Raw genomic sequence first — 22,523 nt, 5'->3', positions numbered from 1 at the left:
GGGATTGGAATGAAAACTGACCTTTTCCAGTCCTGTGGCCACTGCTGAGTTTTCCAAATTTGCTGGCATATTGAGTGCAGCACTTTCACAGCATCATCTTTCAGGATTTGAAATAGCTCAACTGGAATTCCAATGCCTCCACTAGCTTTGTTCGTATTGATGCTTTCTAAGGCCCACTTGACTTCACATTCCAGCATGTCTGGCTCTAGGTGAGTGATCACACCATTGTGATTATCTGGGTCATGAAGATCTTTTTTGTACAGTTCTTCTGTGTATTCTTGCCACCTCTTCTTAATATCTTCTGCTTCTGGTCCCTACCATTCTGTTCTTTATTGAGCCCATCTTTGCATGAAATGTTCCCTTGGTATCTCTAATTTTCTTGAAAAGATCTCTAGTCTTTCCCATTCTATTGTTTTCTTCTATTTCTTTGCATTGATCACTGAGAAAGGCTTTCTTATCTCTTCTTGCTATTCTTTGGAACTCTGCATTCAAATGGGTATATCTTTCCTTTTCTCCTTTGCTTTTCGTTTCCCTTCTTTTCACAGCTATTTGTAAGGCCTCCTTAGACAGTCATTTTGCTTTTTTGAATTTCTTTTTCTTGGAGATGGTCTTGATTCCTGTCTCCTGTACAATGTCATGAACCTCCATCCATAGTTCATCAGGCACTCTGTCTGTCAGATCTAGTCCCTTAAATCTATTTCTCACTTCCACTGTATAGTCATAAGGGATTTGATTTAGGTCATACCTGAGAAACCTAGTGGTTTTCCCTACTTACTTCAATTTAAGTCTGATTTTGGCTATAAGGAGTTCATGATCTGAGCCACAGTCAGCTCTTGGTCTTGTTTTTGCTGACTGTATAAAGCTTCTCCATCTTTGGCTGCAAAGAATGTAATCAATCTGATTCTGGTGTCGACCATCTGGTGATGTCCATGTGTAGAGTCTTCTCTTGTGTTGTTGAAAGAGGGTGTTTGCTATGACCTGTGCATTCTCTTGGCAGAATTCTATTAGCCTTTGACCTGCTTCATTCTGTGCTCCAAGGTCAAATTTGCCTGTTACTCCAGGCATTTCTTGACTTCCTACTTTGGCATTCCAGAGCCCTATAATGAAAAGGACATCTTTTTTGGGTGATATTTCTAGAATGTCTTGTAGGTCTTCTATAATAAGAACCATGACCAACTTGCTACACTAGATTCTAAGCTTCTGTTATTGGGGAGGAGGGTTGGGTGAATCTCAGATATCAAGTAAAACTTATCCAGACTACAGGGAAGAAAGGGAACAGAGTATGCAGGTTAAGAAAATGAACTTTAGAGTCAGCCTGTTTGTGCTCACATCTTATGCTGCCACTGCCTACTTGTGGGACTCTAGAAAACTTTCTTGCTTTCTCCAAAGCTTCATTTACAATATACAAAATGAATGTAGTGGTACCTGAACCTTAGGGCTCTTATCATAATTAACTACGATTATGTGTAAAATGGACATGGAACAACAAACTGGTTCCAAACAGGAAAATGAGTGCGTCAAGGCTGTATATTGTCACCCTGTTTATTTAACTTATATGCAGAGTACATCATGAGGAAATGGACTGGAAGAAACACAAGCTGGAATCAAGATTGCCAGGAGAAATATCAATAACCTCAGATATGCAAATGACACCACTCTTATGGCAGAAAGTGAAGAGGAACTAAAAAGCCTCTTGATGAAAGTGAAAGTGGAGACTGAAAAAGTTGGCTTAAAGCTCAACATTCAGAAAACGAAGATCATGGCCTTCCGTCTCATCACTTCATGGCAAATAGATGGGGAAACAGTGGAAACAGTGTCAGACTTTATTTTCTTGGGCTCCAAAATCACTGCAGATGGTGACTGCAGCCATGAAATTAAAAGACGCTTACTCCTTGGAAGGAAAGTTATGACCAACCTAGATAGAATATTCAAAAGCAGAGACATTACTTTGCCAACAAAGGTTCATATAGTCAAGGCTATGGTTTTTCCTGTGATCATGTATGGATGTGAGAGTTGGACTGTGAAGAAGGCTGAGCGCCGAAGAATTGATGCTTTTGAACTGTGGTGTTGGAGAAGACTCTTGAGAGTCCCTTGGACTGCAAGGAGATCCAACCAGTCCATTCTGAAGGAGATCAGCCCTGGGATTTCTTTGGAAGGAATGATGCTAAGGCTGAAACTCCAGTACTTTGGCCACCTCATGTGAAGAGTTGACTCATTGGAAAAGACTCTGATGCTGGGAGGGATTGGGGGAAAGAGGAGAAGGGGACGCCAGAGGATGAGATGGCTGGATGGCATCACTGACTCGATGGACGTGGGTCTGAGTGAACTCCGGGAGTTGGTGATGGACGGGGAGGCCTGGCGTGCTGCAATTCATGGGGTCGCAAAGAGTCGGACACGACTGAGTGACTGATATGATCTGATGTGTAAAATGAAAAACATTTGTGAAAATTTAGTGGATGTTGTTAGGTGGGGAAAGAACATTTTGGGGAGAAGGGAGAATAAATACAAAAGCATAAGGGCAGAAGAAATCATCTACTAGGCGAGCTGAAGCCAGTGTCTGCAGTGTGGACAGGAGGTTCAAGCCTGGAAAAGTAGTCACAGATGAGATAATGAGGGGCCTTGAGTACTGTGGTAATAAAGACTTTGTCTGGAAGGCAAAATGTGGTCTTTCAAGACTGTAAACAGGCCAGTGGCCATCAATATTTATAAAGTTGTGAGTATGCCTAGGACTCTATGCGAACAAGAACGAGATTTATAGCATTGAAGAAGACCATCTATTTGATCAGGATAACAGATCATCTGTGTTCGTAGAGCTAACTTAACCCAGCCATTACCGATATAGTTTCCATATGCCAGGCGTGACATCGTGGAGATGATCATCAGTGTGTGGAGGGTATTATGGGGAGCACATAGTGTCCACCTGTATATCCTCATTTACAAATGTCTTTTTTAACTGGGAGTGTGTGGTATCAACTCTATTGTTTTGATGCATGCATCTGGGTAGAAAATGATCTCAAGGATTGAAGAGATGAAGAAAGAGCTCAGCATGCTTGATATGGACAATGAAGACATTCAAGAAAGCCACTTAGTAAAAAGATGACTTCAACATGCATGATTTTCACACACAGTGGCTAACTCATATGACAGAGTCAGAGAGTCATGGTATTGAGATTCTTAGGAAAACTAAAATGTTCAAAATAGCCTATTTAAATTAACACACAAATATGGATGGAGTACACTGACAGTTTGGGGCCAAACACAGCTGTCATTAGTTGGGGCAATAAAGGGAACAAAAGCTTTACTGTCTCTCCTTTACATGGTCTCTTAATCACTCTTAATGTGATTGAAAAGCACCGAATGTTATTTTTTTCTTTCGTCTCTGTCTCCTCCATGGGCATGTCTTCTTCCATATATATACCCCCTAAATGTAGGCATTTCCCAAGACTTCCTCCTTTTCTTTCTACAGCTCATGCCACAGGCTTCTCTGGAATGATAGAGTCAAAATCCATGGGTCCATCTTTACTCACACATTGTTTTGTTCCAAACTCTACCCCCATTTTAATCTCTCTCCTGACAGTCAGGTGTTTAAGTACCTCCTACTCCCATGTCTCTTAGGCACCTCATACTTAATAAATCTGTGGCTGAACCCATCATTTTTCCTCCCAGATTCCGCTGCTGATACTCCCACTATCTACCTGGTCACTGAAAAATAACCACCCTACCCACCTCCCCCCACCCACACACACATAAAACAAACAATAGCAAAAAGAAAGAATAATCCTAACCATTATCATTTTTCTCTGTTTCTTCTGATTAATTTTACTGGGCTCCCCTGATAGCTCAGATGGTAAAGAATCCATCATCTGTGTAAGAGATGAGGGTTTGATGCCAGGTTGGGGAGATCTCCTGGAGAAGGGTATGGTACCCCACTCCAGTATTCTTGCCTGGAAAATCCCTTGGACAGAGGAGCCTGGCAGGCTACAGTCCATGGGGTCACAAAGAGTTGAACATGACTAAGAAACTAGCACTTTCACCAAAGGTGATATCTACTTTCTAATATTTTGCCTATTATCTCTTCCTTTCTGTTCCTACCACTGTGTGATTTTTACCCAGAAGACCATTGATGTATCCATTTAGGAGAGATGGTAGATCTGTGTCTGTGTATCTATATGTCTACCTATCTTTCCTCCACAACCAACTTATTGGGTGTTGACCCTGCCAAGATGAGCCTTTTCATATACTTATAGGAATGTCTCCTACTAAAGACTTTAAGTTTATATGATGATATACTAATATATAAGTAGGATTGTGATTACAATGGAAAAAAAAAGAAACTACAAAATTCATTCCTAACTGTTGTAGATCTTAAGATACTAATACAATTAGTTTCATTTGCTGTCCTTCATCAGGGTCTTTGGTATTAACTGCTGGTACTAAATATGGATTCATAAAATTTACTTTTAACTATAGTGATTCTGATCTTGGGCGGCCTTGACCTGCAACAGCTTGAAGTGGAGGTTGGGTACCCCCCAGAGACTGAGGCCAGGTCACGGCAGTGAGAGCACCAAATCCTAGCTGCTAGAGCAGTGGTCAGTGACAAGGCTCTGGCTTTTTGACTTCACAGGAAAGAATTCCCACTGAGTCACTGAGTTGTGCCCTCATGGCAGGCTGAGGGACTTCCTTACTTATATGGGGCATTTCATCTGGGTTTCCTTTGCCAATCATTTTGTTTTGCCTGACTCACAGTCCATATTTTGTTTATCTTAGGATCCTTCCCTGTGTGCATATGCAGCTGTTAGCCAAGATGGATTCGATCAAACAGTCCTGTGGGTAGACTGGCATCAGTTAGCATCACTCCCTTTTTGAGTGCCAGGGAGCCTTTCTGCCCATGTATAGTTGGGGAGGTCTCCTGTCTCTGAGAGTGAGAAATGTGTTCTGGGCAGGGCCCCGCCTCCTCTCTCAATTAATCCTACTATTCTCATCTTGGAGTTCCAGTCCACAGGGAATGAATCTCCAGTCACTGTGCCTTGGAGGCAGGGGCTCATCTCCCTCCTGCCTCAATTCTGTTGCAGATGGCTCCTGTTGATTTTGTCATTTTTGCATTTTCCTGTTTCATGATATAATGCTTATTTTTGTTAAATAAGGGCTCTTTGCATTTTATTTTCATGACACTTTGGTTAACTTAGGTAACTGATCTCCTTAACATTTGGGTAAAACTTCATTTGTTAAATAGATTTTTAGTTTGTGTCCCCATGAGAAAAAAATGAGAAACTGTAATTTATGGAGATTTCTGAGAACTGTGAAGTTACCAGCAATTGTGATGGAATCTACTTCACATTAGACCTCAGAGCTAACTTATTTGGACCTAGAAGTTAGTAATAGAAGGAACCCAGAAGTTTAATAACAGAAGAGATAAACTAATTGTGGCATCATGAAACTGTGTTAGAAGGGAAGTAAGGTGGAACAAGTAGTAGAATAGAATAAAATACACACCAAAGTCAAGTACCTGGAACAAGCCTCTAGAAAAGGAATTTATCAGAAACCAAGAGGATGAACTAGAACTATGAGCATACACACCTCACGGTTCAAAACAAAGTTAGATATGTCCATGTAAACATGACTAATTGGACATACTTGTTTATATCCATGGGATTCTGTTAAACACACATGTTGACTTCTGGGGATTCCACTAAAATTAGAATAAAAAAATTTAAAAGATGTTGGCCAACAAGTACAGATTTGGGGAAGAAGATGGCAGTTATTTAGTAACATCAGCAGAATTTCAGTAAATGGCAAGGAGAAGAGCAGATGATAGCTGATTTAACAGTAAATGGTGGAGATGGCTGTGCAGTTATAAAAAGTTGTTAAAACTAAATGAATTGTACATTGAAATGGCTACATGTTATGGCATGCAAATTAACCTCAAGAAAGCTGTTAAAATTACAAATTTATTATTAAAGCACAGCACACACATAGGAAGTTGTGCAAACGATGTGTCCGACTGCTGAATTTTCCCAAAGTGAAGCATAAGTAGGTACTACTCGGATCAAAATGTAGAAAGTATCAGCACCATAGATGTTGCCCTTGTGCCCACTCTTCGGCACTAATTTCTCTTAGCCCTAGATCGTCACTATCCCGACTTCTAACATCCCATCTTCCCAGTTTGTGATGTTCCTATAAATGGAATCATACACTGCCTACTCTTTTGTAATTGCTTCTTCTGTTCAGCAGTACGTTTGTGAAGCTCATCTGTTTTCACTGCTCTATGAAGTCAAGTGAAGTGAAATGAAAGTCACTCAGTCGTGTCTGACTCTTTGCGACCCAATGGACCATACAGTCCATGGAATTCTCCAAGTCAGAATACTGGAATGGGTAACCTTTCCCTTCTCCAGGACATCTTCCCAACCCAGGGATAGAACCCAGGTCTCCCATGTTGCAGACAGATTCTTAACCAGCTGAGCCACAAGGAAAGCCCTCAGTGCTATATAGCATTCCATTTTATGAATAGGACAGAATTTCTTTATCCATTATACTATTGCTATTGATGGTTAGTTGAACCATCAATAACACTGCTATGAGTAATTTTTACACCTGATTTGCATGTATTTCTAATGACTATGTACTTTAGAATGTTGATCATTGGGTGTGCAATTATTCAGCTTTAGTGCATACTCCCAACCACTTTTTCATTGTTTATCCTAATTTAAACTCCCAGCTCATATGAGTATGGGACTTCCAGTTGTCCTTACCTTCTTGTTAACACTGAATATAATCATGTCTATCATAGCCATTCTGGAATTGTATTTAAATTATTGTGGTTAATTTGCATTTCCTTGACCAATGAGACTGAGCACCTTCTCCTATGCTAATTAGCTTTTTGAATCTCCCTTTTGTTAGAAATGCCTGTTCAGATTTGCAGCCAGTTTTTCAGTTCAGTTATCTGTCATTGACTTAGAGTAGCTTTTCATTTATTATGGAAAAGTTCTATAATTATCTTCTACCACTTGTTTGAATGATTTTCATTCTGATAGTAGCATATTTTCGTAAACAGAAATTTTCCATTTTTATATAAATGTATAAAGATGTTTATTGGTGGTTGCTAAGTCGCTTCAGTCGTGTCCGACTCTGTGCGACCCCATAGATGGCAGCCCACCAGGCCCCGACGTCCCTGGGATTCTCCAGGCAAGAACACTGGAGTGGGTTGCCATTTCCTTCTGCAATGCATGAAAGTGAAAGTGAAGTTGCTCAGTCATATCTGACTCTTAGCGACCCCATGGACTGCAGCCTACCAGGCTCCTCCATCCATGGGATTTTCCAGGCAAGAGTACTGGAGTGGGGTGCCATTATTGGTGGTTACTGGTTTTATTTGGCCTTGTTTGAAGAATCTGCTGTGTTGAGGTCATAACTTCTGTATTATTCCCATGGATGACAGAACCAATTCCTTTGTAGCCCATGCATAGTTGGAGTAATAAGAGGCATTTACCTGCAGAGGAGCCTGGTGGGTTACAATCTATGGGGTCTCAAAGAGTCAGACACGTCTTAGTGACATTAGGATGCATGGAGCAGTCACTTCAGGCACTTCTGGCAAGTAGACCTTTATCTTATCGCTGGTTTCCAAAAGAAAACCATGATGTCTTTTATTTATGGAATTATTTTATTTATACATACTAATGTGATCTTATTATTGGCCCATATAACTCTAGAAAGCAAGTGTTACTGTTATTCATTTTATAAATGAGGAAACTAAGGCTGACTGAGTGATGTTAGTTTCCCGAGGGGTAGAGTTAATCAGGGGTAGAAGTCCAGTCTGTCTGATCCCAAAGCCAAATGCTCATTTAGGTTCCATGGTCTTGCTCATCACTATATCATCAGCACATGTTGGTATTCAATAAACTTTCTTTTTAATTATTGAAGAGGTGGAGATTTTTAATCATTTTGCTAAGATAGAGGCACATTTGAAAATTCATTTCTGTGTTGCAGATAAAGGAAGACCTAGATCTAAAAAAATAACAGAAAGTGGAAGAGGGAAACGATATTCATACAAATTACCTCAAGAATACAACATAGAGACTGTAGTGGTTGCAGATCCAGCAATGGTTTCCTATCATGGAGCAGATGCAGCCAGGAGATTCATTCTAACCATCTTAAATATGGTAGGCAAACTTTAAAGTGCGCTTGGAATTTTTTCAAGAAAACTCTAAGGAAGAAATGTGTGAGTATAATGAAGTTCTTTAAAAATTAACTCATTACTATTCCTTTCTTTTATTGACATCAGTAAGAAAAAATAGGTGTATCAAATTGATCCATCTCAAGAAAGATATCAAAATAATAATTGATACCTTCTAGTAATAAAACCTTATTGTTAATTTGATGTGGCAAAACTCTTTTTCTGTTATTCTTTTATCTCTTTTTTTGTGCCCTTCTTTTCCTTCTTTTTTATAAAAGGCCATTTGTTGAAATAGCAGAAATGTTGTATTTGTTTATATGTATGGCCCCACCCAAAGTACTGTAGATTATGAGGTGGAACAAAAATGGAGGTTGGTGATCCACTGAGCTCTTACGTAGGTATGTAAAATTGCATGTCAGCTATAATACTAGTTGATGAGTAAGATGTGTTAGCTAAAGCTAACTTTGGTTGATAGCTTTTGGACCAAAGAAATCTAACTTGTACCTGGGATTTGAATCCTTGTACCTTCTGCCTGAATCCTTTGACTTAACTATATACCCTGTTGAGTAAACTTCCTTCAAGGCAGAATGAGAAGGTTTTCATGGAGAGTGTTTCTTAGGAGAGAGTAAACAAAAATGAAAGCCAATGGCAGATGTCCATTTATAATTTGAGTTGCCATATAAGGCAAGATAAGAACCACTAGTACAAGGATAAATACTTAGCTACTGAACAACCACTTCATCAGCATTTTGTAAAGGGTAGACAGGCATAGCCTACCAACTTCAGTCTCTTTTAAATAGTACTGCCTTGGAAAGTGTGGGTTTAGTATGCCAATTTTAATTTTCTGTAGTAAGTTAAATAGTCAGTTTAAAAAGAAAAAAAATCAAGGTACCGCATAAAAAATTTGCTTTGCTTTCCAGCATTGTTACATATGCCATGTTTTGGAAATACCAGTTATAATGGTGACCTGAAACCGTTAAGCAACAATAGCATGTCTTCATGGGCAGCATTGAAGGGGAGGAGCTTTGAAAATCCTGTTCCTGTTTGGCAGTTGTCCTGGGGAGAGTAAAAACTGTAAAGGATAAATTGGGAGGTGGCATAAAGCAGGCTGTTTTGGGGATATTTTCTCAGAAGAAAGGACACTGGCATTTTGTGATCTTAAGAAAATTTCTAGGATTTAGTTACTAAAATTCTTCTCTTCACTATTGTGGAAAGCCCAATCTTCCCTCTGCCCCCACCCCCATTAAAATGCTTAGATTATCAATTGCAGTGTATATTATCAGAATGCTAGGTCTAAATTTCTTGGTGTCTAAAGTGAATTAGTTATTGCTTATTAAGCTAATTTTAAAGTAATTAAAAAAATTTTTTTGAAATATATAAAATTGCTCAACTGAATTGAGACTTCTCCCTGTTCTGGGCTTTAAGAAAAATTAAGATGTCTTTCAGTTTTATTTTAGGATTTTTATTTTTATTTGCTTTTAGGTTTTTAACCTTTTCCAACACAAGAGTCTTGGTGTGCAGGTCAATCTTCGTGTGATAAAGCTTATTCTGCTCCATGAAACTCCAGTAAGAAAGTCTTGAGTTTTTTGTTCAATTCAGTGGGTGAGAAGTTGTATCCAGGTACTTTTAAGTAAAGGGAATGTTAGGGATTTACTTTTTATTGACTTAAAATCCAGAAATATCCACTGAGTCACTTGAAATGTACATAAAACTGGCCATTAGTTTTAGTTAATACCTCAATTATAGTCAAGAAATGGAATGTTTGTAGTTTCCAAGAATCCTGACAACAAACTTAACTTTGCAAAATGCAATTTTTAAAAGTAATTTTTAATGACAGTTTTGTTTTCTTATTTAAACATGTGCTTTATCTGTAATTCAATTTAAACAGAGACTGTTCCGTGGCATCATTTTAACATACTGCTTAGCTTTGTAAAACCTTTGTTAAAATTGTAGAAATAATGAGTGATTTAAGTCTAAAAGTTCCACATTCTTAATATTCCATTGCAACTCTCTTCTTTTTCACAATAGCATTAAACAGGTTTTGTAATTATTGTACCTTCACAAAGTTTTAAGATTTTTTAGCTCAGGAAAAATTAATTCTGAATGTCTTCCAGGTTCTAATTAATGTTATGGTCAGCAGTCGGCTCTAGTAATTCAAGAAGTCCCCTTGGTCTTTAGTTTTCTGTATATCTGAGAATAATTTGCCTTGAAGTGAAATCTCTTCTTTTTCAGGCAGATCTTTATATTGGGCATCATGGAGAGAAAATGCTGGAGAGTTTTTGTAAGTGGCAGCATGAAGAATTTGGCAAAAAGAATGATATACATTTAGAGATGTCAACAAGCTGGGGAGAGGACATGACCTCGGTGGATGCAGCTATACTTATAACAAGGTGAGTTTTTTAAAGCCAGTTAAATGACATTCTTAATTTGATGGCCATGCTGTTAATCCTATTAATCCCTTCATAGAATGCTTTTATTCCAGATTTTGTGTTCCAAAAAACTTTTGGCATAGTGCTGTTAGTCATTTCCCTCAATTCATAATAACTGATTTCTGAACAGCCACATATTGGCTGGCATAGTGACTAAACATTTGGTTAATTAATATAAAAAAAGTTACCTTCTATTTTTGATGCAAAGACATAGCCATTGATGATGATAAATGAAAGCACTGATGAATTTTGGTGGAACTTTGAAGTTATAAACCTACATGGTATGTTTTTCCATCATCATCATCATGGAAAATGCCCAGTATGTTAAACTGAACAATTTCTGGTTACAAGAAAAAATTTTAATTAAGTCTCTAGCTAGTTAATTTTGAGCTGCATTTGTATTTCAGCACTGAGTATAAATATAAGGTGAAACAATGAAGAACAGTTAACTCTCTATGAACACTCTGTATAAACTTACAAACTTAAATATAAGCTTATTTTGCTTAGAGCTAGTAATTAATGGTAGTTCATTGTTAACTAGCAATTTAATTTTTTTTTAATCAATGTTGACATTTCACCTCACAGAATACACAGTGACGTTTACACATGATTTTCTGTAATGAGTCTATTGAATTCATAATGGCTTCTTGTTGCTGAATTGTGTAAAAACTATTCAACTTATAAATAATTCATAAGGATGAAAATAATCTCTATGTAAGAACACAACTAGACTTCCATTTCCAGCTATGTAGGTGTACCTGATACTAGACCTCTGCAATAAACAGCTATAAAATGGAAAAACATTTATGAGGCAACTGCTTTCAGTTATTGAAGAAATAGCAGTGCAGTCTCTAAAAGAAGGAAAATTTGCTAAGTGAGGCCCACAGCCAACCCGACTTTGCCTTGGGACAATTTTTTTAATGGTACAGCAAGCTGGAATCTAAGTAGAACACAGTGCTCCTGTTGAAAGCACCAGAGACGAGGATACTTTGCAGGCAGAGGTGCCAAATTCTTGTGCAGGTCATCTGTGAGGACTTTGCAAAGGCTGGTCTAGCTACACATAGAAACTACCCAAAATTTATCAGGGTGCTGTTGCTATGGAGTTAAGGTTCTAGAAATTGAGCATATTTGGGCCATGGGAGTAAAGCAACCTTGCTAATACCTTGTTTTTACTCCTGGCATTTATCTGAGTAAACAAAGGCACCATTTAGAGGCATTTATCTGAGAAAACAGAGGCACCATTAAGTGGCCTTCTTAATAGGCACCATGATCCAGAGAAATGCCTTCTCTTGACCCTCTCTTAACAAAGCCTGAAACCAAGCCCAGTTTGGAGTTTGAGTCTCACCAGTTTATGAAGGCTTGGGAATCATCTTGAGCTTTTGGTATATTCTCCCTACTAAAGAATAAACTCAAACCTACCTACATTCAGAGTGACCAGCAAGTAAAAAAGACAAAGCACTCTTCAGAGGAATATAACTGAATCTTGAATCTCTATAATATCATCTACAATGTCTGGAATATAATGAAAATTAGTCAAGCAAAGAAACATGAAAATGTGACCCATGGTCAAAGAAAAATAATAGAATCAGACCCTGAGATTGCTTCAGTTCAGTTCAGTTCAGTCACTCAGTCATGTCCGACTCTTTGCGACCCCATGAATTGCAGCATGCCAGGCCTCCCTGTCCATCACCAACTCCCGGAGTTCACTCAAACTCATGTCCATCAAGTCAGTGGTGCCATCCAGCTATCTCATCCTCTGTCCTCCCCTTCTCCTCCTGGCCCCAATCCCTCCCAGCATCAGAGTCTTTTCCAATGAGTCAACTCTTTGCATGAGGTGGCCTAAGTATTGGAGTTTCAGCTTCAGCATCAGTCCTTCCAAAGAACACCCAGGACTGATCTCCTTTAGAATGGACTGGTTGGATCTCCCTGCAGTCCAAGGGACTCTCAAGAGTCTTATCTAACACCACAGTTCAAAAGCATCAATTCTTCGGCTCTCAGCTTTCTTCACAGCCCAACTCTCACATCCATACATGACCATTGGAAAAACCATGGCCTTGACTAGGTGGACCTTTGATGGCAAAGTAATTTCTCTGCTTTTGAATATGCTATCTAGGTTGGTCATAACTTTGCTTCCATGGAGTAAGCGTCTTTTAATTTCGTGGTTGCAATTACCATCTACAGTGATTTTGGAGCCCCCCAAAATAAAGTCTGACACTGTTTCCACTGTTTCCCCATCTATTTCTCATGAAGTGATGGGACCAGATGCCACGATCTTCGTTTTCTGAATGTTGAGCTTTAAGCCAACTTTTTGAGATTGCTTAGATGTTGGATTTACCAAATACTGCTGGCATTGGAATCTCAGAAGAGAGTTGAGAATGTGTAAGAAAATTATTTGAAGATGTAATGTCAAAAGTTTTTCACAGATTTCATAAAAAACCTAGAGACCTAGACCTAGTTATTTTCATAAAAATCAACTTAGAGACTGAGGCATATCACAGGAAAATTGGTGAGAACCAAAGATATAGAAAAAAATGTTGATTGGCTAGAGAAAAGGGATACGTTACAATAGTGGAGACAACATTAAGATCAATAACTGACTTCCTGTCAGAAAGAAAAGATCCCTGAAACAATGAAATGATATCACTAATGTACTGACTGAAAAAACCCTATCAACAAAATTCTTAATGAATTCATAAGGGTACTTTCTTAATCTGTGAAAGTGTGTCTACACCTACTTACACACACAAAATCTATAGCTAATAAGACTGGAAGCAAGGCAAGGGATGTCCACTCTTAGCTCATCTGTTCAGTGTTGTGCTGATGGTTATAAGTTAGGGGAACGAAAGGTATAAATATTGGGAAGAAAAATTAAAAACTGTCTCTACACAGATGACATGACTTGGTAAAAAGAGAATTTTAAGAAATCTAGTGGAAAAATTGCTAGACTTTACAACTGAAATTTACAAGGCTATGGCATATAAAGTCAATTTAGAAGAAGAATTATATTTATATATGGGGGAAGTGAACAGTTGGGAAGATTTTAAAGTAACTTCCAAAATCATAAAACACTGAGAATAATTTAAGAAAATGAAATAATATTACATAGTCCTGCTGAGAAAAATTAGAGATATAAACAAAGGTTTATTTATTGGAAGACAAAGTCTTAATCAAGATGTCTATTTTCCCTAAATTGACTTAGGGAGTGACTATAATCCCAATGAAAATCTCTGAAGGTTTTTCATTTGGTTTGGTTTGGTTTTAAAAATTACAATCTGATTCCAATATTTATTTGGGAAAGAAAAGGACCTAGAAGAGTTAAGAGGTTTTGTAAAAGAGGAACACATCAGGTGGACTTACATTTTCTGATTTCAAAACTTATTATAAAGGTTTGGTAGTCAATACAGTATAGCTATGACAGAACATTAGCCATACAAATCAATGAAACAGAATAAAGAGTCTGGAAATACACTCACATACATATGGTCAATTGATGTTCAGTAAAACCATTAGCATAATTCAGTGATGAAAAGATAGTCTGTTTACATATGGATAGTCATTTGAAACAAAATGAATCTCAACCCTGGTTAGCACCTTGTATGATGTTAATTCATAATGGATCATAGAAATCTACAACTATAAGACTTTTATTAAAAACAAAATCTTCATGACCATGAGAAGACAGTAATTTCCTAGATAGGATACAAAAAAGCAGTAAATAAAAATTATTAATCATTTGGGCTTCCTGAAAATTAAAACCACATCATATCCAAAAATATTGATATGTAAATGAAAAGATTAGATACTTGCAATAGACATCTTTAATGGATAATTTGTATCTATAATTATATGTGTATTTATGTATATACATATATGATATATAAATATATAGAACTTTAAGACTAAGAAAGATAATCAAAGAAATATGACCTGTGTTTACCCAAACAGTAGCTGGTAATCTTGGAGTTGACTGTTTGACCTCTGTTTGTCTCATTATGATGAGGCTAATAGTACAGAGAGAAGAATATAAGACATCTTCTATAACATCTAACATAAAGTGACCATTCAATAATTTTCCAAGCATAAATAATTGTATAAAATCCTGTGCAAACTTTTATTAATGTGGAAGATATACTATCAGAAATATCTTTTATTCTAGTATTATATAATAAATGTTTTTAATTGCTAGTTGGTCAGCCCATGGTTATTATTACATTCCTCATTATCTTAGACACAGTTGGGAATCATTTGCTGTGGCTGACAGTATTGTCGAGTGACAAAACAGTTTTATGGGGTTAGTGTGATATACTCGATATTACCTGTAGTAATTTTCTGAACATGTTACAGTTTAAATTTAAATGAGAAAATAATATGTAAAATTCCTGACACCTAGGAATTCTGAAACAAGTATCAGTTCCTTTTTCTTCTTTTGGCTGTTTATATCTAGTGAAAGTTTATTTAATAATTTACACTTTACATTTCTATAGGATGAATGAAATACTGAAACATATAGTGTTTTATATGTTTGAAAGACTATAAGTCTACCTTATATACTAAAGCTATTGGATTTTTACTACATTATTTATTATTTATTTAAATTTAATTTTTATTTTATGTTAGAGTATAGTTGATTTACAATATTGTGTTAGTTTCAGGTGTACACTTTGCTGTTATTTTCAGCAGTGATTCATTTATACATATACATATATCTCTTGTTTTCCAGATTATTTTCCTATGTAGGTTTACAGAATATTAAGTAGAGTTTCCTGTGCTATACAATATATACATATATATTTATGCTATACATATGTGTATATATGTGTATATATATAATGTGTAATGTATATATATAATGTGTAATAGTATGGATATGTTAATCCCAACCTGCTAATTTATCCCTGCCGACCTTTCTTTTTTGGTAATGATAAGTTTGTTTTTGAAGTCTGTAAGTCTGTTTCTGTTTTGTAAGTTCATTTATATCTTTTTTTTAGGTTCCACATATAATTGATATGATACAATATTTGTCTTTCATTGTCTGATTATGAAACTTCACTCTCTATGACAGTCTCTAGGTCCATCCATGTCTCTGCAAATGGCACAGTTTCATTCCTTTTTATGGTCGAGTATATTCCATAATATTCCAGTAATATACCATAATATTCCATAAGATATACATATCACATCTTTTTTATCCATTCCTCTGTTGATGGACATTTAGGTTGCTTCCATATCCTGGCTGTTGTAAATAGTGCTACAGTGAACACTGGAGTGCATGTATCTTTTTGAATTATACTTTTCTCTGGGTATATACCCAGGAGTATGATTGGTAAGTCATGTGGTATCTCTCTTTTTAGTTTTTTAAGGAACCTCCATACTGTTCTCCACAATGGCTGTATCAATTTACATTCTCACCAATGGTGTAAGAGGGTTCCATTTTCTCCACACCCTCTTGAATATTTTGTTGTTTGTAGACTTTTTGATGGTGGACATTCTTACTAGTTTGAGGAGGTACCTCATTGTAATTTTGATTTGCATTTCTCTACTGATTAGTGAGGTTGAGCATCTTTTCATGTGTTTTTTGGCTGTCTGTGTATGTCTTCTTTGAATAAATGTCTGTTTAGACCTTTTGCCCATTTTTTGGATTTTTTTTTTTAATATTTAGCTTCATGAACTATTTGTTTATTTTGGAAATTAATCCCTTGTCAGTCACATTGTTTGCAACTATTTTCTCTCATTCTGAGGGTTGTCGTTTTGTTTGTTTATGGTTTCCTTTGCTTTGCAAACATTTTTACATTTAGTTAGATCCTATTTGTTTATGTTTGTTTTTATTTTCATTACCCTAGGAGGTAGATCCAGAAAGATCTTGCAGCAATAGATGTCAAAGAGTGTTCTGCTTATGTGTTCCTCTAAGAACTATATATTATCCTGTCTTACATTTAAGTCTTTAATCCACTATGAAGTTTATTTTTATGTATGGTATTAGACAGTGTTCTAATTTCATTCTTTTACATGTAGCTATCCAGTTTTATCAGGATCACTTAATAAATAAACTGTATTTTCTCCATTGTATATTCTTGCCTCCTTTATTGTAGATTAATTGACCAAAGGTGTGAATGTTTGTTTTGGGGCTTTCTATCTTGTTCCATTGATCTATATATCTGTCTTTGTGAGAGATCATACTGTTTTGATGATTGTAGCTTTGTAGTATAGTCTACAGTGAGGGAGCCTGATTCCTCCAGCTCTGTTTTTTCTTTCTCAAGATTGCTTTGGCTATTCAGGGTCTTTTATGTTTTGATACAAATTTGAAGATTTTTTTTGTCCTAGATCTGCAAAAAAAAAATGCCATTTGTAATTTGATAGGAATTACATTGAAACTGTAGCTTATCTTGGGTAATATAATCATTTTGACAATATTGATTCTGCTAATCTAGGAACATGGTATATCTTTCTGTTTGTGTCATCTTATATTTCTTTCATCAGTATCTTAGAGTTTTCTGAGTACACATCTTTTGTGTCTCTAGGTAGGTTTATTCCTAAGTATTTTATTCTTTTTTGATGTGATGGTAAATAGGATAATTTATCTATTAAATCCTTAATTTCTCTTTCTGACCTTTCATTGTTAGTGTATAGAAATGCAACAGATTTCTATGTATTAAGCTAACAGGAAGCTAACACACTCATATTTGGTCTGTATCATTTGGAAGGAGAAACAGACATACTGTTTTATTGCATAGAAGTATCCTAATTTATGTGACAACTCTATATTTTTATAGCTTTCTGAATTTTCACAAAAAAGTGTATTAACATCTTTATCTATATATGATTGTAAACAAGTGCTAGTATTTGTTTAGAATAATTACAGTGTACTGGCTCTTGTGCTTAGAAATAAAATCTTTTTCATTATTGTCAAAGTGAAATTGAAAGTGAAAGTCACTCAGTTGTGTTCAACTCTTTGCGATCCCATGGAATGTACAGTCTGTGGAATTCTCTAGGCAAGAATGCTGGAAAGGGTAGCTATTCCCTTCTCCAGGGGAATCTTCTCAACTCGGGGATTGAACCCAGGTCTCCTGCCTTGCAGGAGGATTCTTTACCAGCTGAGCCACCAGGGAAGCCCAAGAATACTGGAGTGGCTAAGTCTATCCCTTCTCCAGGGGATCTTTCTAACCCAGGAATTGAACTGAGTTCTCCTGCATTGCAGGTGGATTCTTCACTAGCTGAGCTACTAGCAAAGCCCATTTTCATTATTGTCAAATTTTGCTCATAAAATGCAATTGAACTACTTGCTTACACATAGGCTAGTATAACATATTAAAAGAATAAATCAAAAGTAGTCATATCTGGGATTTGTGAGAATATTCTAGATAATATTCTACAGTAATATTTGTGTTTTTTCAAAATTTTTAATTGCAGGATAATTGCTTTACAGTATTTTGTTGGTTTCTGCTGTGCATCAACATGAATCAGCCATAGGTGTACATATGCCCCTCCCTCTTGAACCTTCCTCCCACCTCCCACCCAATTCCAACCCTGTTCATTGTCACAGAGTTCCTAATTTGAACTCCCTGCATCTTACAGCAAATTTCCACTGGCTATCTGTTTTTACATTATATGTTTCCATGCTATTCTCTCAATTCGTCCCACCCTCTTCTTCCCCAGCTGTGTCCACAAGTCTTTTCTCTGTGTCTGCATCTCCACTATTGCCCTGCAAACAGGCTCATCAGTACTATCTTTCTAGATTCCATGTACATGCGTTAATATATGATATTTGTTTTTCTCTTTCTGACTTACTTCACTCTGTATAACAGGCTCTAGGTTCATCCTGCTCATTAGAACTGAAAACCTGTTTTTTATAATCTCAGTTTGCTGGCTCAAGTCAGTTGTAAAATAATTATTTGTCCTCAGATTTTCAAAACTTGAACTACTAGCAAAGGACTAAATATGTACTCTGTAGGCCCAAACCATGGTTTTTAAAGATAAGACAAAATAAAGGATTGTTCTTTCTAATGTATCATCATCAATGAAAACTAAAGCTTCACTTGCTAAAAAGCATTTCTACTCAAAACCTGATGGAAAAACTTTTTTGGGAGACAAGATTTGCTGTAGTTTTGCTAAGCCATTTCATGTTTCATGGAAAAAAAGATTTTTGTGCACTTCATAAACCCTCTAGCAGAAGTGTTGATCAGTTTTGTACCCCTTGATAAATAGAGCCTAGAATGGGGCTTAGCAGATTGCTTCTGTTTTTTGGAAAGCGACAGGTATAAAAATCTAGTTGGAAAAAAAAAAAACCTGTCAAATGATATATGCATATAACATATTGATAGATACTGATATAATTTTGCCTTTACTTTCCTGTGGGGCTAAAGTTTATTTGGAGGATCACTTTTCTCTGTATTACTGCTTCCAGTGCCCTGAAAAAGTGAAGTGAAAGTGAAAGTCTCTCAGTTGTGTCTGATTCATTGCAACCCCATGGACTGTAGTCCATGGAATTTTCCAGGCCAGAATACTGGAGTGGGTAGCCTTTCCCTTCTCTAGGGGATCTTCCCAACCCAGGGATACAACCCAGGTCTCCCATATTGCAGGCGGATTCTTTACCAGCTGAGCCACAAGGGAAGCCCTCCAGTGCCCTAGTAGTAAATTAGCCCAATGTAAGGAAAGGTTTACTTCTCTAAGTGACCTTCCACCATTGATTAGGAAAGTCTAAATGAATGGTTTGAGTTATCGAGGAAGAAAAAAAATCCCTTTTTAGTAGGTATAATCATACAGATAACCAGATCTTTAGCTTTGTAAAGAAAGAAAGAAAGAAAGTGAAATCGCTCAGTCATGTCCAATTCTTTGAGACCCCATGGACTGTAGCCTACCAGGCTCCTCCATCCATGGGATTCTCCAGGCAAGAATACTGGAGTGGGTTGCCATTTCCTTCTCCAGGGGATCTTCCCGACCCAGAGATCAAACCTGGGTCTCCCACATTGCAGGCAGATGCTTTACCCTCTGAGCCACCAGGAAAGTGAAGTTATAAAAAATAAGATAAAATTTTTAATCTCTGTGTATTCCATGGTCTTATCCATATTTTACAAACTGAACTCATAAACAGCCTGCTGCTGCTAAGTTGCTTCAGTTGTGTCCGACTCTGTGCAACCCCATAGACGGCAGCCCACCAGGCTCCCCCGTCCCTGGGATTCTCCAGGCAAGAACACTGGAGTGGGTTGCCATTTCCTTCTCCAATGCATGAAAGAGAAAAGTGAAAGTGAAGTCGCTCAGTCGTGTCCAACTCTTAGCGACACCATGGACTGCAGCCTACCAGGCTCCTCCATCCGTGGGATTTTCCAGACAAGAGTACTGGAGTGGGGTGCCATTGCCTTCTCCCATAAACAGCCTAGTATCTTGCAAATGCTCATCTGAGGTCATCATTAAATGTTGTATGTTATGTGAGCACATTTACAGGAAGAGATAATAGCTCAGTTATTAATTTTGGTTTCAACTCAAGTAAATAATGTATATATCAGTCCAAACCTATCTGCAGTCATTTATTTGTTAAATTGTTCTGTGTGACACAATGAAGTAAATAGTTTAAAGCTGACCTAGTTCTATGGGTTCATAGTAACAAAAACACAAAACATTTTATCCCAACTATCAATTCCATGATTTCTTAGTGTAATTTTCACATTTCTCTTTGAAATTATAGAGAAGAGACAAGTCTTTATATCTTGAAAATACTCTTTAATTTAGCATTTAATTTTAATAATGATACTTTTGTTTTTCAGTATTTACTAAAATGCTTTTGGTACAATACTTCCAAAAGTTAGTTTCAAAATAATGCCATTGGCTAGTAAGATAGAAGGGGTAATAAAATAGAGACATGGCAGAAATACATTAATTTCATACAAATCATAGAATAATTTTTGAATGAATCATTTATAGGTATATCCCAAGGCACTATAAAATTCTACAATGAGACTTATTCTCAGATGAATCTTCACTCTTGGAAATTAAAGGCTACATTTCATTTTTTTCAATATAAATCAGAACTTAAGCAGGATTTATTGACCTTCCCAGTTGCCAAAGTCTAATAGTATCATTTCCATAAACTCACATAATGAAACTCTGTGATGCAGACTTCAGGCACACACAGCCAACATGAGCCAAAAATGAGAGAATTCAAATCCACTTGATCACAGGTCCAGGCAGCAAACACATCTCTGTCCCCCTTACCCCTCACAATCTTTGAATATTATGAAATTGGGATTACATTATTTTGATCCCCTGAAAAGCAGTGTACAGTTGAAGAAGATTAAGAATTACAGTCTGATCTGAAATTTTTAGAATGCTGTTGATGATTTGTCTTTCAATGGTACTAAAAGATATTTCCAGGCCTTTAGGATATAAGACCTTGAATTTTTGGGGAAAAAAAAATGTGCTCTATTCATTTGTTTGCTGACTGAACGGAAATTGGCTGTGTGATAGACTCTTAAGTGCCCTTGACAATAAGCAGTGCATTTCTCATAGTTTTATCATGTTGTTTAGTTACAGATGAAGTCCCTTGTTTCACATTATGTAAATCAAAGTCATCTTGAAGCCTTATGCATTATGATATGTACATTTAGAAAAAGCACATAAAATATCTTTCCCTCTACATCTGAATATACTTTATGCTCCATGATTCTTGGCCCTAAGGTAAAGATTTGATTTCATGTGATTCTTTAATTTTCTGGATTGCCATATTATTCAGTATCATCTGTTTTGGGTGTTTCTCTCTCCATTTGTTTTCTGGCAAAGGCAGTTGCAAAATAGGACTATCTTGTATTTATTACAGTTCCCCAGGCTTCTTCCTCACTGATCCTAGGCCCTTTACACATTACAGAGGTGATTTTATATCATTCTCTTCTTTGCTTTCAGTGCAGAAGCCTTTTTGAAATTTAACTTTTTATTTCTCTTCCCAAGTGCTTGGCATGTGAGAAGCACATAATGAATCCTGTTGTATAGGCTGTGCACTGCACAACAGTACAGGGAGTCATTTACATTGTTGTGTATGTAAAGGAGGCATTAGAAGTAAGCAGTGCACAACCTCTACAACTAGGCATGGTGTCCTTGTGATAAATTTGATTTCTAGATCATCCGTGTCTGGTCTTTTACTTGTTACAAGAATGTCAGCAGACCTTTTTCATTCCTCTTCATCTGTAATTATATTCCATCTCTGGATATGTTGTACCATCAGGAGGTATATTTTTATATATCATTTGGGGTTGGTTTTGAGTCACAGAATCCAGTGTGGACCAAGTTGAACACAAGAGGAGGTTCTTTTGGATTCTTTTTGATACATGGAGAAGATTCTGTGTAGTATTCAGAACTAAAGGAAGAACAAAAGAAACAAACATCAAGAAAAATGGTGAAGAGGAAAACTCTTGAAGTATCTGCCTGAGTTTGAATGATCCAGGGCCATTCAGGTTCTCTTACTATACTGTCTACTTCAGATCCTCTGAAAAAGCGGTTTTGAGTTGAAGGGGGGTGTCATGTGTGTAAATTCTGTTATTTAAAGTCAGTGACCACTGTTTATAATAGCCAGGACAGGGAAGCAACCTAGATGTCCTTTGGCAGATGAATGGATAAGAAAGCTGTGGTACATGTACACAATGAAATATTACTCAGCTATTGAAAAGAATGCATTTATATCAGTTCTAATGAGGTAGATGAAACTGGAGCCTATTATACAGAGTGACGTAAGTCAGAAAGAAAAACACAAATACAGTATATTAATGCATATATATGGAATTTAGAAAAGATGTTTAATGATGACCCTATATGCGAGTCAGCAAAAGAGACACAGGTGTAAAGAATAGTCTTTTGGATTCTGTGGTAGAAGGTGAGAGTGGGATGATTTGAGAGAATGTCATTGAAACATGTATATTACGATATGTGAAATGGATCACCAGTCC

At 36.8% G+C, this 22,523-nt stretch overlaps 1 protein-coding gene across 1 annotated transcript in view; it reads left to right on the top strand.

The window, feature by feature from the left end:
- ADAMTS19 (ADAM metallopeptidase with thrombospondin type 1 motif 19) overlaps positions 1-22,523 on the top strand; it is a 267,906-nt gene that overhangs the window by 64,266 nt on the left and 181,117 nt on the right. The window contains exons 4-6 of the mRNA NM_001206114.1: positions 7,981-8,153; positions 9,650-9,733; positions 10,400-10,557. Coding sequence (NP_001193043.1) covers positions 7,981-8,153; positions 9,650-9,733; positions 10,400-10,557 — 415 coding nt within the window. The remainder of the gene's footprint in view (positions 1-7,980; positions 8,154-9,649; positions 9,734-10,399; positions 10,558-22,523) is intronic.

Source organism: Bos taurus, chromosome 7 (genome assembly GCF_002263795.3).
Source record: "Bos taurus isolate L1 Dominette 01449 registration number 42190680 breed Hereford chromosome 7, ARS-UCD2.0, whole genome shotgun sequence".
NCBI lineage: Eukaryota > Metazoa > Chordata > Mammalia > Artiodactyla > Bovidae > Bos > Bos taurus.
Note: the sequence above shows the minus strand (reverse complement) of the source record. Positions and strands in the feature narration are given on the sequence as shown.